This window comes from Saccopteryx bilineata, chromosome 3 (genome assembly GCF_036850765.1).
Source record: "Saccopteryx bilineata isolate mSacBil1 chromosome 3, mSacBil1_pri_phased_curated, whole genome shotgun sequence".
NCBI lineage: Eukaryota > Metazoa > Chordata > Mammalia > Chiroptera > Emballonuridae > Saccopteryx > Saccopteryx bilineata.
The window spans coordinates 240,517,317-240,533,382 of record NC_089492.1 but is presented as its reverse complement, the minus strand read 5'-3'; the positions used below and the strand labels follow the sequence as shown (position 1 = coordinate 240,533,382).

At 39.9% G+C, this 16,066-nt stretch overlaps 1 protein-coding gene across 9 annotated transcripts in view; it reads left to right on the top strand.

Moving 5' to 3' along the window:
- NFIA (nuclear factor I A) overlaps positions 1-16,066 on the top strand; it is a 386,029-nt gene that overhangs the window by 340,564 nt on the left and 29,399 nt on the right. For 7 of the 9 annotated variants that reach the window (XM_066269044.1, XM_066269047.1, XM_066269052.1 and 4 more), the window contains one exon: positions 6,167-6,258. The exons of the other annotated variants lie outside the window; for them this stretch is intronic. In XM_066269044.1, coding sequence (XP_066125141.1) covers positions 6,167-6,258 — 92 coding nt within the window. The remainder of the gene's footprint in view (positions 1-6,166; positions 6,259-16,066) is intronic. 9 annotated transcript variants of the gene reach the window in all.

Here is a 16,066-nt window from a genome sequence, read left to right as displayed (position 1 = left end):
CTACTCCAATCCCCTCCAGCGTTTCTTTGGTGACCTTGCAAGAAATAGTGCTGTTCAAGTTCATAAATGAGCTCACTAGTAGTGGGTTTCATTCAGAAATTAGCCCATATGCTTTCTAATAGTTTCTGTATTTCTTTTAGAAATGAAAATTTTCTCACAAGGCTGGGTGTTTTGTTTTTTTTTAATAACATGTGGTAGTACCATTAGAAAATATTCTAGAAGGTGGTGAACACGCAGTGCCGTGTACAGGTGACGTACTGTGGAATGGTGTTTCCGAAACCTAAGTAACAGTATTAACTAGTATCACCCCAATAAAATCAATTTAAAAATTGTAATAATAATAAAATTTTTAAAAAGAACAGATTCCAGAAACTATCTGCATTAAGTATTTAGTCATCTCACGGTTTCAGGTTACAACGGAATGCTTTCTCATGCACTTCTCCTTCACTGTCAGGTGTCACTGGGAAACACTTCATAAACTTGCAATTTGGATACACAGGGACCTGTTCAAGTCTGCATTCCTAAACTTGTTTCGATTACTTCTGTCTAATAACTAGCACAATCCTGGGCAGGCAGCAGAACTACAGTAAGTCTACTGGAGTGCAGTTGAATTTTTGACGACATTATTTTTAGAGGGAAATTCTGCTCATGTGAATATGTTTTAATTACTGAAAGCAAGGGAAGACATGAGTGCATGTTGCTTTGTGAGATACGAAGGGAAAAGGTTTAGAGTGTTAGGATATCTAGTTATCCTAAGGGTGCTTAGAATGAAACTTCAGTGTCTTTCGTTATTTTAGAAATTATTTCTTTCTCTTAAAAAAGAAATAAATACAATAGACTTTTCCACCCTCCATTTTCAAACATTCATGTCTTGAATCCTTAAAATGTCCTCTTCTCTTACTGTGCAAAACGTAATTGGTGATGTCTCGTCTTTTTTCCTTTTCTTCCATTGTCGATGCACCTGACTCCTTTGCTTGTGCTGCCTCCTCTGTGACCACTAGTGTGTCGACCCTGCCAGCCAGCACATCTCTGCCAGCCTGTCCCTAAAGCCATCTCCATCTTCTCTGTGAAGTTTTTTCTATGCTTCTGCCAGTTGTCACTTCTCTGTCCTTTAACACACCACAGATTTTTATTTATATTACTTTTAGACACATATTTTTATTTTCTGTACTCATCTCTTGCCATCAGACTCTCACGTTTTGAGGAAAGCGGTGTTGTCTTGCTCATCTTCGTGTCTGCTGTAATGCTCAGTAGAGGGCCTGGCCCAGACCATGTGAGAGAGAGGGAGGGAGACAGGGAAAGAAGGAGAGAGAAGAGAGAGAATAGGAATGCATTAAAATATCTATCTTTGCTGCAGCCCAGAGGTGAAACTTGGTGGAGCAGAAGGGAATGGAGAAGGACGTGTTCACTCTTTTCATACAGTTGGAGTCTCTGATGAAACAGAACGTAAATTTCTCTTAAAACTGCATATCAGTTTGTAGGCTAGATGGCCAGGATTTAGGGGACTTCATTGCTTCTGTGTCTGGAGGAAAATTCAGAACCAGGTCTCTTACATTTTCTTTCCTGCCAAGGTGCCTCACGGGGTCATCTTCCTAGCTTCTGCAGAGAACTGGCCAACACTGCACTGAGGCAGTTTGGCCCCAGGTGAGCGGGCCATGCAGCCTCCCTGCAGGGCCTCGTCCAAAAGACAGCTCTCCTTCCACACTGACACGCCACAGCTCTCCTTCCACACTGACACGCCACGCACATCTATCCAGATACTCTGCCCTTTTTGTCTTTCAGTGATGACATGTATTTCTATAGTTGCTCAATTTGAACTAGACCTTGAATCTGTCTGCCTACTGCTGTCTGGCTCACAGCAGTTCATTGTGTCCTGTTCTGAGGACATAGAGGCTAAGGGCTCCCAGGCAACACCTGCATGGCTGTTAGAGCAATGCTAATGGGTGATCTCTGCCACTCTCCCTGCCTACCCTACATCCTCCTAGCAATAGAGCCCAGCCCTCTCAGATGCCTATAAAACTATTGCTTATAAAGAAAGAACTGTTTTTGAACTATTCCGCCAACTGACTATACTGACAAGTACTTGTGCTGCCTAAGTCAGTGATTTTCAACTTTTTTTTTTTTTTCATTTTTCCAAAACTGGAAACAGGGAGGCAGTCAGACAGACTCTCACATGCTCCTGATGGGGATCCACCCGGTATGCCCACCAGGAGGTGATGCTCTGCCCCTCTGGGGCATCGCTCTGTTGTATCCAGAGCCATTTTAGCGCCTGAGGCAGAGGCCACAGAGCCATCCCCAGCGCCCGGGCCATCCCTGCTCCAATGGAGCCTCGCTTCGGGAGGGGAAGAGAGAGACAGAGGAAGAAGAGGGGGAGTGGTGGAGAAGCAAATGGGCGCCTCTCCTGTGTGCCCCCGCCGGCTGAGAATTGAACCCGGGACTCCCACATGCCAGGCCGATGCTCTACCGCTGAGCCAACCGGCCAGGGCCGATTTTCAACTTTTTTTAAATCTCATGGTCATATAAACTAATTAATGAAGTGCTATAGCACACCAAAAAAAATTTTTTTTTGCCAATCTGACACACACACACACACAAAACAAAAATAGGTATAATTTTGATTTGTTCACACCGGACAGCCATTGGTTGTGTTGGCTGTTGTCATTTTTTAATTTGACAATCTAAGGGAGAAGAGGTCAGTGCCCCTGACTAAAGAGTCAGATACTATTTGTTTTAAAAATTCTTGTAGCACACCTGTTAAAAATAGGATGATGGAATAAACAGTGCATGTGGTAAGTGGGTAACACAGAAGAATGGGTTTTTTTTGCATATGCATCAAATTCTGGTTTGGGATTTTGATACTTACCATTGTGTTTAAGGCCAAACTAAGACTCTCACATAATGTGAAGAAATACATTAGAAAGAGGAAAAACATGATCACATAAGTGCAAAGAAGAGCAGGTAGGAGCTTCTTATGGGAACGTCTTTCCTTATGTTACGAAAATGGTGTGTGGTGATACTGCTCATGGAGGTAAAATGGCTGCTAAAAAAGAGGCTAACAGTTTCAGAAGCAGTCTAACAATCAATAGTTTGATTTCTAATAGTCATGTTTGCCATGAGGACTTTTATAATGAGATTATATAGGCAAATTGATTTCCCTGTTGACTTTATCAGAAAATTATCAAATGCCCCTGAATCTTTCCTCCAGAATCCTGAAAAATGCCTACAAGTTGTGTTCCCAGAAAATTACTATCTGGAATTCATGATTTCCTGAAGCTCTTCCTGCAGCATTTGATTATTGCTATTGTAAATAAGGCAAGAATTATAATTAAGAAAGATAGGAATGTGATATATAGTATAAACACAGTTATATATAATTAATTACACACTGCTCTCCTTACTTGATTTCATATTCATGTTGAAAGCTCTTAACTGTAAATGTATAATTGATTCACTATGGCATTTGTGGTTGTTTTAATAAAAAATTTCAGTTGAGGTTTTTCTTCCAACAGTGTAACTCCTTTATTCCACTGTTTCTTTGGGAAACTCAAATTCAATTTATGTCAGATCATTTCTGGAACTACACCTTGTTATAGGAGAACACTCTGCCTATCATAGCTACAATAATGGAAGATGAGTCAGAATTTCTTCCTTCCCTTGTTTTTCCTGTGTCCTTGATTTTTGCCAGAACCTAGCTTTCTATAGAATAAATTTCCCTGGGCACCATTTGTTGCATTCAATAACTTGGGTACTCAGCAATTCGCAGATTTTTGTAGTTGTAATATCCTTTTTTTTTAAAGTGCAGTCATACTACTACCTCTCTCACCATTGCTCTCATTTGAAAAACCAAGAATAAACTTTGGAGTAGTTTGAATAACCTATGAAAGCATTAAAAACCTTTTGAGATGCTTTGAAACCAAGACTGCAAGGTTTGTCTCATGCTTGAGGAAGAGAAAATATACAATTGTTATCCTCATAGTAATTTTGAGTGGCTATATTACTTGTATGCTAAACCTTCTTTCAAATGGCAACAGTTAGGTCAGACAGAAATAGAGAATGGACTGTAATACAAACCTTTCCAGATTTCGTAAACTCATTATATTCAGCGGAAAGCTGTCTTCAAAAAATAAAGAAAAAGAAAGAAAGAAAAAAATGCGTCCTGGGATCTTTCAGCATGCTTGTTTCTGATATATGGTAAAAAAGTCACAGGAAATCCTGCTATGTGTATGCAATGACCAGTGCAGGCCTGTGTACACAGTTCTACTAGGACCATCAAACCAAGCACTCATGTTTCAGCATCAGTCATTAACCATTTAGTCTTAGTATCTTACCATTTCTTCATGCTATTTTTGTTCCTTCTCAACCTTCCTACCTGTTCACATGTGAAAGAACACCTTTCCCCCTCTAACCACTAACAGGTTTAATAGGTTATTTCATCTACTGACCTCCCTCTTCTCTCTCACACATCCTCTTTGTGCCCTAGGAACAAGTAAACTCACTACCAGGTAATTATAGTCTGTCATTTTCAAGATAAAACTTTCAGTTGAGACATATTAAAGTATATCAAATATATCAAAGCAATAGACTAAATGAAGCAATGGATAAAGAGTATTTTACTGAGCTTTAAAAGAATTAAAATTTTCTATTTAATTTCATGCTTATAGAATGGCTAAATGCAGAAGTATTTCCTAAGTCTGTTCGAATTAGTCTGACATAGGATGGGCCAGGTCAAAGATCAACAGATTCACATTGCTAGACAGTACAATACATCATACATTTAGATCATTTGATATAAAGCTATTGCTGGACCACTCCTTATAAAGCAAATACAACAACAAAAGTTTTCTGATTAATAGACATCAGAGGACCTCATGTTCAACCTCTGTTCAGTGCTGGTTTGACACAGGCATACCACATGACCATCACAGATCCAAGTGGTGACTTAGCTTTCCCCAAAGATGATCAACAGGACTTGGGCCAGATTGGTGGAAATTTTATCTCTGTGTGTTTAACGAGGGAAACAAGAATTCCGCACAGTTTCCAGTAAAACAAAAAGTCAAAGTAGCAGAAGCAGATGATATCAATAAGAAAAAACAAATCCGGGAGAGAAATTTGGTGTGTAATTCCCTCAATTATCTCTGTTCTTCAAACTCCAAGTCCTTTTCATCTTTAGATGATGTGTGTCCAGAGTTAGTCCAAAAAGCTTAGGCCTTTTACAAGTATTTTTTAAATTGAAATTAAGCAATAGTCTATCTAAAAATTCTAGTACAAAAAAAGAGTATGAATCAATCCTTGGAGTTTGTGGTAAAGAAGAAAGTTGTAAGACACACACACATACACACACAAATGTGCATTTGGATTTATGAACCAGTGAAACACCAAAGCCATTGTTTTTCCACACTAAAGGAGGGTGAAGTCCTTAAAATAATATAAATATAAATATAAAAGTCAACAACAAAATTTCTAGGTACTGTGAAAATGTTAGTCAACTGAAGTGTGTTATCTGAAGTTCCAGTGTGACATCTTAAAGTGCCTGATGGAAGGTAGGACGGGAAGGTCACAAATGTTTATGTTAAGCACATTTTGTATATCATAATGATTCTAGACTCTCTCCCGGGCTTATAAAGACAGCTTGTTCTAAATGATTTTCCACCTCCTTTCTAGAGAATCCATTAATTCTTTCACTAAAGACTCTTCTTTGATATTTAGCGATAGAGACACAAGACTGTTTCATGTTTTTTTTTTCAGTGTAATAGTGTAAAAAGCTAGATTCTAAAAATGAACTGCTTGTCTCTTCTTTCTACCTAATTTCTTTGTCCCTGTGCTCTACAAACTAGGATATCTCTTTCTGACCTTAGAGCTCGTGTTTAACTCAGAAAATATACCTTGCAAATGTCCTGCATGTTCTAATTTGTATGACGGAAGGAGAAAAGAGCTCATCTGAGCACCAATTTGACATCGTTTTATTTCAACAATCTTTGAAAGCCAACACCCCTTCCGTTTTTGACTGTCTAAAATGCCCTTGCTAGCCAGATCCCTTTGCTAGCTCCAGTGTTTGCACATTTCCTTGTTAATCAGCTGCGCAGGCTCAGAGACTGTGTGTTTTGGTGTTGTTTGTGTGTGCAATCTCGTGCTGCTTCCTGAACGCATGTGTCCCTTCCCTTCACAGCCTACTCGACACCCAGCACCTCCCCCGCAAACCGATTCGTCAGTGTTGGACCACGGGATCCAAGCTTTGTAAATATCCCTCAACAGACACAGGTGGGCCGCTCTCATCTTTTCTGTATGTGGTGCAGCTTGTTTTATTCATTAGGTACATTGTAACTTGTCTTTTGGCACAGCAGGCTGCATTTCCCAGCCCCGGTTTGGTCCCCTTTCCTCCCGACCCCACTGGTCCTGTTCCTTCAGCACATTTCCATGTGTTCTCAGATATCGTGGAAAAACGTTGCCAGCAATTTTTGCTTCTTGTTTTGAGGGGTTAGAAGAAGAGGGCTTCTGGGCCAGAACCAGTTTTGCTATGGGTAGAAAGATTTCCCAGTGTTAGAGAGTGACTCCTGTTCTAGGAATCTGTGTCTCTCTACAGGCAGGAAACAGTAGTTCCCTACCAAACCTGGAATGTAAGCTCAGCTGCCAGGGACGGCGGAATGCATGCTGGGAAAGGGGGAGCCAGCCGCGCTGCTGTGTTCATTACAGGCTCCCCAGGAACCTGGCAAACTTGCTAAAAGAAAGGGTTGATGAGCCCTGTTAAGTATCTGACGTTGATGCGGAAATAGGTGTTTTTACTGGCTACGCTGGTACTGGGGAGCTAGGTGCAGTGGGGTGGGAGGGGATGGCTGTGTGTATGTCATATTTTAAGGAAGATGATTGAGAAAAGGGTATGCCAGGACATCTGAAGCTTGTTTTTCAGAAAATAGTGTGTTTTGTGATAGGATAGGTCAAGGAGAAGAAATCTCTTAAAGTTTTGAAATGGCTGCTGTTAATTGAGAAACAGTAAAGATTTTTGTAGTTTAAAGGTAGTGGATGAAGAGATATTTAGAGGTTTGTGAAAGAGAAATAAGTTCAAGTTTTGAAAGAAACTCCTCTCTGATTTCCTAGTTAGAATGTAACCATATATTATCATAATTGACATAAAGAAAATATTTTCTCTGTGAGGTTCTCAACATGGTGGTTGAAAAAATTTCTCCAAGATATTTTGTGCATATCCATGCCTGGGTGTGTAATCTCCAGATGCCAGATTTATAACTGTTCATCTTTGTTTGTAAGACTATGACCAGGTGCTTGTGAATGGGCCAGATTTGCCTTCCTGAGTTCATTTGCTCTCTCTGTAAAAGGTTTTAGTTTATTGCTGTGTCGATAGCACGGGTTAAACTGCATTGCATCTGAAACCTTCCCTACACTGAAGCAGGGTCACAGAAAGTACAGCCTCAGAGGAGGCAGCTGGGAGGAGAGGGGAGCAAACAGGGGAGAGAGAAGGTTAACTCTTTCCTTCCCCACTTCTGCTGTTTCTTCTGAAACAGGCCTGTGCATGGCGCCGGGGATTAGCATCTCCCGTTCAGTCACTCCCATAAAATTGTTCAAGTTGATTGCTTACTTTCCCATACTATCAAATACTTAGCTGGTGAATTTGAATAATTATCTTGAATGCATTAAAATAGAAGGACATTTCATTTTGTACTTGGGGCTCCCATGTTCAAGTTCAATGGGAGGGGAGAACCAGAGACAGTGGCTCTACTAGTGGATGATTTATTTCTTCAAAGACCCAGTGTGCTCATGTTACTTCCCCAGACACCTCAAAAATGCAGCTTGGAAATGTTCTATTTATAGTTTACATATTATTTTTTATATAAGCTGTGATTTACAGCACTGAAATTGTACCTTGTGTTCCATTCAATATGTTTGTCTGTAATCAAAATGTGTTCTATTCCAGTACGGCTTTGTTTCACAGATGCCTATTCAGCCCATAAACTGAGTCTTCATGATGTTGACCACAAAAATTCAATTCTTAAAAATCCAGATTTTTCACGCATCTGGTTGAATGATGTCATGTAGACCCAATATTGGCATCTGGAACTAAATTTTTTGGTTTCTGTTAAATATTTGGCATCATAGGGACAGCAGCTTAAATGTTATTTTTTATCACAGTGACACCTGCCACGTTTGACTTTAAGAAAACCATCCCCAATTGCCTCATGAGAAACTGTGCTGATGGAGTTGTCATTTTTTCAAAAATAATAATGATTATATATCCTGAGAAAAAAAATTTGTACTTTAAAGATATTTTAATTTTATGGTATACATATTAACTTTTTTTTTTTAAAGAAACCACTTTCTGGAACCATTTAAAGTGTTAGACATATGTAGATACAGATAATATAAATAATATACTTTTTCAATGTTTACTTTATTGATTTTAGAGAAAGGAAGGGGGAGAAGAGTAGAGAGACAGGAATATCTGCTCCTGTAGGTCCCCTGACCAGGGATTGAACCAGCAACCTCTGTGCTTCAGGATGATGCTCTAATCAACTGAGCTATCTGGCCAGGACAATGTAGTTTCTTTAAAAAGCTCCGCTTTGAGAAGACCTTAGTTCAGAAAAGGGATTTTTTACAGGTTTTTTTCAAGATATAATTTGAACATGGCCTACAGATTAGTAATTTGCTAGGCAAACTTGTATTTTTTTCCTACATTAACACTTTTGTTAAGGCATGAAATTTGTATTAGTTGAATTACAGGAAAAGTTTTCTGAGAAAACAAAAATTTGTTTTCTCTCATTGGAGAAGTAGAAACTGAAGAGTCACCCAAGCAGATGCTTGAGCTTTATAAATGCAGGAGAGATATCCTGCATGAAAATCCATAAACAATCAACCAACCAACCAATCAATAAAAAAAAGGCCTCCCTTTCTCCCCAAAACCACTTTCCACTGGAAATCTTTTCAAAGTCTGAGGCTTCAACATATAAAAGGGTGGATCAGATAAGGTCTCGCTTTTTCTAGTGAATAGGACTGAACTAATGCACAGACATTTTAATTAGGCAGCTATCAATTTATTGTACGACCTTTCTTTAAATAAAGAATTCTTTGATTTTATATATATCCTCTATTTATTTACTTTTTATGTACTAAGAATGTTAGGTAAATTTTCTAACCAACCTTACCAAGCCACGCAACAGTATAGATGTAATTATCTCTACTTTATAGAGGTGGACACTGATTATTGATTTTCTCAAGGCCATACAAGTGGTGAGGAATAGAGTAAGAATTTGTTTCCAGTTCTATCTAACTCCAAGGCCTATGCTCTCTAACCACTGCACATACTGCCTAATGAGGTGGTGAGCACCTTGCCCTGCAGATATTCAGAGACTGTTGCTTACCTCTCAGGAATACTACTGGAATACTCCCTGCTTTTAAATCTGAGATTGTATTAAAATGTAATCATTAGTATATACCCAAAATAAACTAAAGTAAGATCTCAAAGAGATATTTGTACACCATGTTCTTAGCAGCATCATTCACAATAGCCAAAAGGTGGAAACAACCCAAGTATCCATTGACAGATAAATGGATAGAATGTGGTGTATGCATTTTATTGTGTATCTATCATTTAAATATGATATAATGCATATTAGTCAGCTTTTAAAAGGAGAACATTTTTCCAGTATGCTAAAATGGATGAACCTGGAAGACATTATGCTAAGTGAAATAAACCAGTCACAAAAGTACAAATACTGTATGATTCTACTTATGTGGGGTACAAAAGTCATCAAATTCATAAAGACAGAATGTAAAATAGTGGTTGCCTGGGCTAGGGTGGGTGAGCACCAAATAGAGAATTATTGTTTAATGATACAGAGTTTCAGTTTTGCAAGATGAAAGAATTCAGAGATGGACAGTGGGGATGGTTGCATGACATTGTGAATGTGCTGAATACCACTGACCTGGCTACTTAAAAATGGTTAAGATGATAAATTTTTAAAATGTAATCAGTAAATAAACTCCAACAGCCCTTTCACCTCTTAAGAGTCTAAAATTCTGTAAAACAGCCTAGAACAGTGGACTGTTTATCAACAAAACCACTGATTGTGTGCTGACCTCTCTGAGAGCACTCATTCTCATGCCAGGCACATAGTGGGTAGTCAGCATGTATTGGCTGAATCGAAGTGATTCATAAGGAAGTTTAAAAACAATGACTTTTCCTTATTACAGTCATGATACATGTTAATTATGGGAAAATACAGATGGGAAAAAATAATAAAAATCACTTGTAGTCCTACTGTTAACATTTCTGTATAAATCCATCCAGACTGTTTCTATGCATACAAATATATTGCAAAAATGAGATCATATTATATACACTGTTTGGTAACCCGCTGTTTCTTCCCCTTAACAATATATTATGGCCTTCTTTCCATGTAAATTGGAAAAAATTGAATATTGGCTTTTATTGCACCTATTCATCATCTGTAATGATTGGTAGGGAAAGATAACATGGATAATTGAAAGCCATTTTTCCTCCTTCCCTTCCAGTCTATTTTTTTTTCTCCAGAGAATTCCTCCCTTCACTGAGACAGAATTGCCTTCTCTTTAGCCTTGCCTTGAGGTAGTTTTCTTTCAAAATGCCTTCCAATTGCATTGTATATCTCATCCTTGCATCCGCCTCTGTTCGAATACTCCTGCCAAGTTATCTGTCCTGTGCTTCCGCCTTGCTGGTCTGCTACCTCGGCTGCTATCATTATTTGTCTCTCATTTCCCTCCTCCTCCTCCTCCTCCTCCTCCTCCTCCTCCTCCTCCTCCTCCTCCTCTGTTTGGTAACTCCTTGTTAACAGGGGGCGTGGCCACCTCCCCACAGCCTTGCAAACACCACTTATTCTGAGAAGCCATGACCACTGGTCCCACCCCAAATCTCATTTTTCAGTACTGTCCCATGTCAGTTGATATTAGCAGATAAGGAAGACTCTGGGGCATAGAACATTTACTTTGCTTTGGACACCATTAGTCCTCTGCACGCCCACTGAACGATCTAATAGAGAACATGCCATCATCTCAGATAGCAGAAAGCCAATGGCCATTTCAATTGCATCTCATAATTTAATCGGATCCCTGAAAACAAGAGCAATTTAAGAGGAGGCATTTATTTAGAGAAAAAAATGTTAATATTTCATCATCAGGTAATAAATAGAAATACCAATTCCCACACAGAGGGACGGAGCAAAGAACTCATTTTGATTCAGGTTCTAGTTTAATCAGAATGCTCGAATAAAATGCTTAACCTGCAGAACTTCAATGAGGGCTAATTCTTTAAAATGAAAAATGAGTGCAAACAATATTAAAAACAGGCATTTCTTCCCTGCCACCCAAATCTATCACTGTTCTGCATCAACAGAACTGTGGTATCTGAAATGCTATTTAAAACCAAATTACTATTTGGGTTATTAGAAGAATCGCTTGGCATGGCATGGGCCTGATTTGTTGACAAAAAGGCACAGGTGCTGTAACCTTTGCTTAATAAATCATTTAGCTGCCTGACTTGCAAGTAGTGTGACTGCCTTTGCCTCATGAAATTTACAAATGTACGCACAAGCCACACACTTCACTCTGCGGCAACCCAGCTGACCTGGAGAAATCCTGCATCACTCAAAACGGGCATGCCACCCATTCTCTGCCTTAGGTTGGGGAAGGTGACATATATGGAGACATTTTGACATGTTGCTCTTCTGTGTGTCATATTCCTGAAGCTCTGCCTGATAGACCAAATGTTAGGTAATCTACGAAACTCTCCATAAGTTACTTTCTTCACTCAGACACTGTTTTTTACTCTATTCTCAACACCTGCACAATGCAGGGAATAGCAATTCTCAAGTTGTTCAAAGTCCAGTAGAGGATCCAGAAAAACAATAATAATGACAATGACAATGGCAGCAACAATAATGCAGTCTGATACCAGTTACAATAATGAGAGTTGGGTAGAACTTTAGAAAGAGCAGAAGGGGCAGAAGAGTGTCTAGATCATTTTTCTGTCCTTGTCTAATACTGATCTGATGATATGGTCCTAGTTCTTATACATTATATCTTTTTTCCCCTAATTTTACTTTCTGCCCATTTACCCATGAGCTGGTAGATAAGACTTTAAGCCCATCCTAAGGAGAGGGATGTGTTGAGTTCTGTCTTCCCTGGATCAACCAGAGACATTAGAATTCTTTCCCTCCGCTGGTGTATCCAGTCAGTAGCTCCCTCATTCTTCATTTCCAAGAAATGTTCCCTCTTGTGTAATGTCCTCACCTAGAGCACAAAATAAGCTCACTTGAGATTGCACTGGAATGAGCTGAAGCCATTCCCTGCTGCCTCCCCACCCTGACCTGAGCTGCCTGCCTGGGAGTGGTCAGGCACCACACAGTTCAAGGAGCAGCTGGAGAGTTGCAAAGGCGAGAAACTCCAATTTCCATAGAGAGGAAAAAAGGAAAAGTATCCTTCTTCTTCTAGTTACCTGGACTTGAACATTTTAGTTCCAAGCCCACACAGCTGAAAACTTCCAAGATTATAGGGGAATGGCAGATAAAATGCCATTTACTCCTAATTTTCAAAAAGTGAATTGGTCAAATTGGGACTCCACATTAAACACCCGTGTGTACCAGGTTCTGTGAGTCAGAGCCCTCAATGCTGGTGTTTTTGTTCCGAATTTACAGATAAGGACAGTGAAGTTTTGGAGGAGAACCCTTGTCCCATGGTAGCCAGGATTTGAACCAGTCAATCTCGAAAACTTCTCTTACCCAGATACTATCTGCATCCTTCATTGTTTATAGTAAAAGGTTGCTGGCCATTTTCTGTTTAAGATGGTCTATGATTCATTCATCCTGTTACATCAAGGAATCAGAAGCCTAGAAATTGGGTCTCGTGAGATAGGGCTGACACGGCGCTTAGTTCTTCTGAAGACCTGCTGCAGTTTCCTATTAGTTCATGCATCTGTAAAATCAAGACTGAGCTCATTCTCTCATCCTGCCTGGGAAAAAGACCTTTACTAATGACATTAGTCTGCATCTGTGAGAACAGCTAGGAGAGCAGCTGAGAGTGTGGGCTTTCTATTCAGATGTTGGTTGGAGCTTTATTCCATCATGTAGAAGTAGTATGTTTTCTGTTGCTGTTGTTATTTCTTTTTCTTTCCTTGTTTTTTACTTACTTTTTGTAATTCAGTTTTTCTGTAGCCTGGTTTATTAAGTATAAAATGGTGATTATATATCTAATAATATATAGTCTATGGTTGTTTTGGGTCTTAAATTCTGTTAGTGTAAAGAAAGGAAATGCTTGCCACCTATTAAACATTTAACAAATGATAACTTTTATGGTTTGGATAATAACTAAACTCATATTCAAATAGTATTTTCCTGGATTACAAAGTATTTTCACATTTGATCTTAAGAACAACCCTTTGAAATAAGAAGAGTTATTATTATTGTTTTCTCCCATTATGCAGATTAAAAAACTGAGGCTTAATGAAGAAGTGACTTCCCCAGAACCACATAGCCAGGGGTCGGTAGAGCCAGGACACAAACCCACATCTGATTCTTATAGCCCATACTCCCTTCCATGCACCCTGTCTGAAAAGGACCCGGGTTAGCCCTTTAGCACGTCTGTATGTGCTGCTATGTGAATATGGGCACGACCTACCTGCCAAATGATGAATCTAAAGCAATCATCTAGCAACTTAGGTCAACCCTCCCCATATTATAACCTCATAGATTCCTCCATTGAGCATCTGCCCTAAAGGTACCCCAAAAGCCTGATTAAATTGAACATGTCTGTTCTTCCCCGCACACCATTTCTCCCCTTAAGCTACACACTGTGCCCCAGGGAAGAAGAGACTTCCCATGGGGAAACAGTATCTCTGAAGGTGGTAAGGACTAGCAACAAGAGAATATATCCCCCAGAATCTGAAGGGAAAGGCGATGCCTGGTCATTTTTCTTTCTGCTGTTCTCAGCTCCACTTGTTGGTGTTGAATAGTAAGCAACACCTCGCTGAGACGAGTTACTCATGCAGTCTGCTTCCCCACCCTCGGTTCTACTGTGGGCAGCAGTGAGTCCTCACAGCTCCCCGTCTCCCACACCAGCCTATCATTTCTTGACACGTTCTCTTCACATATGCTTGGCAGCTGACTCAGTGACAGGCTCTATGAGACGCTCTTAAAATAAATTTTTCAATAAACAGACCTTTGTCTTTTGCATTTCCATTTGGCAGCACGTTTGAGACATCCACAGTCACAATCTTTACTTCTGGATAAAGTTAGAACATCACTTCTGGGTTCTGGACTTCTTTTTCTCAGTTCTTATGCTTTGGTAATCCTGTCATCTTGAACCATGTTTTAATTGGGTGTTAGCCTTTTTTTTTTTTTTTTTTTTTTGCCTTGCTCCAAAAAGATTTGGAGAAGCTTCCTATTGGAAGCAAATTGAGGATTGTTGAAAGAATTAAGGTGCCTACGTGGGGTATGACACAATAGGTGCTCAATAAATATTGGTTCCTTTTTGTTTGCTTTTCCAGTACTGAATGATGACATTTCAGTCAACAGCAAACAGCATATACATTGGAGATGTACCATACAGCCTACATATGTAGTAGGCTAGCTGGATCATCTAGGTCTGTGGAAGCGTAATCTATAGTGTTCACACATTGACAAAATTACCTAATGACTCATTTCTTATTTCTTTCTGTTGTTAAGTGGCCCGTGACTGTGTTAAAATAAGATCAGTGGCAATGAAGAAGTGGAGAATGAGAGGGAAATTTCACAGGAAATTTTAGATTTCATGGAGGAAGAAGGGAAAAGGCTAAGACTCTGTTATCCATTAAATTAGCCCTTCAAATTGTGGGAAAAGTGGGACTAAAATGAAGTTTGGATAAAAGGTTGAAAAAGAAGCTATGAATTGGTATAGAGAGCTAAAAAGAATTAGATCAGGCCCTGGGTAGTTTGCTCAGCAGTAGAATGTTGGGCCGGAGTGTGGATGTTTCAGGTTCAATACCCAGTCAGAGTACACAGGAGAAACTACCATCTGCTTCTCCACCCCTCCCCCTCCCCCTCCTCCTCCTCCTCTTCCTCCTCCTCCTCCTCTTCCTCCTCCTCCTTCTTCTTCTTCTTCTTCTTCTTCTTCTTCTTCTTCTTCTTCTTCTTCTTCTCTCTCTCTCTCTCTCTCTCTCTCTCTCTCTCTCTCTTCCCCTCCTACAGCCATGGCTCCAGCAAGTTGGCCCCAGGCACTGGGGATGGCTCCATGGCCTCACCTCAGGTGCTAAAATAGCTCAGTTGCCAAGCAACAGAACAAATCCCAGATGGGCAGAGCATTACCCCATAGACATAGAGGGTTTGATGGCTGGATCCTGGTCGGGTGCTAGCAGGAGTCTGTCTTTCTGCCTCCCCACCTCCTATTTAAAAAAAAAAAAAAAAGAATTAGCCTGACCAGGCAGTGACACAGTGACTAGAGCATCAGACTGGGATGCAGAGGACCCAGGTTCAAAACCCTGAGGTCACTGGCTTGAGCATGGGATCATAGACATAACTCTGTGGTCACTGGCTTGAGCCCAAAGGTCATTGGCTTGAGTCCAAGGTTGCTGGCTTGAGCAAGAGGTCACTCGCTCTGCTGAACCCCCACCCCCCATCAAGGCACATATGAGAAAGCAATCAATGAACAACTAAGGTGTTGCAACGAAGAATTGATGCTTCTCATCTCTCTCACTTCCTGCCTGTCTGTCCATCTGTCCCTCTCTCTGACTCTCTCTCACTAAAAAAAAAAAAAAATAGATTAGAGTTTGATGATAGCCTTGCAACCTTGCAATGAAGTCAGAAAAGCGTAATATCAACTGCAGAACTGCTTCAAAATTTCTAGTCCATAGATGGGTCTGATTTCTTTGGGGGAACAAGGAAAAAGTCAAGAGTTAGAGTAGGAAACCCTGTTTTCAGATCCTGGCTGTGCCATTTCTCTGAGTGATCTTGGACATGTTACCTTTAAAATTCAGTTTCCTCATCTGTGAAATGAAGGCAACGATAGTACCTGTCTATAGAAGAAAACCTAATTAAGTGTGACTTAAGCCAATTTG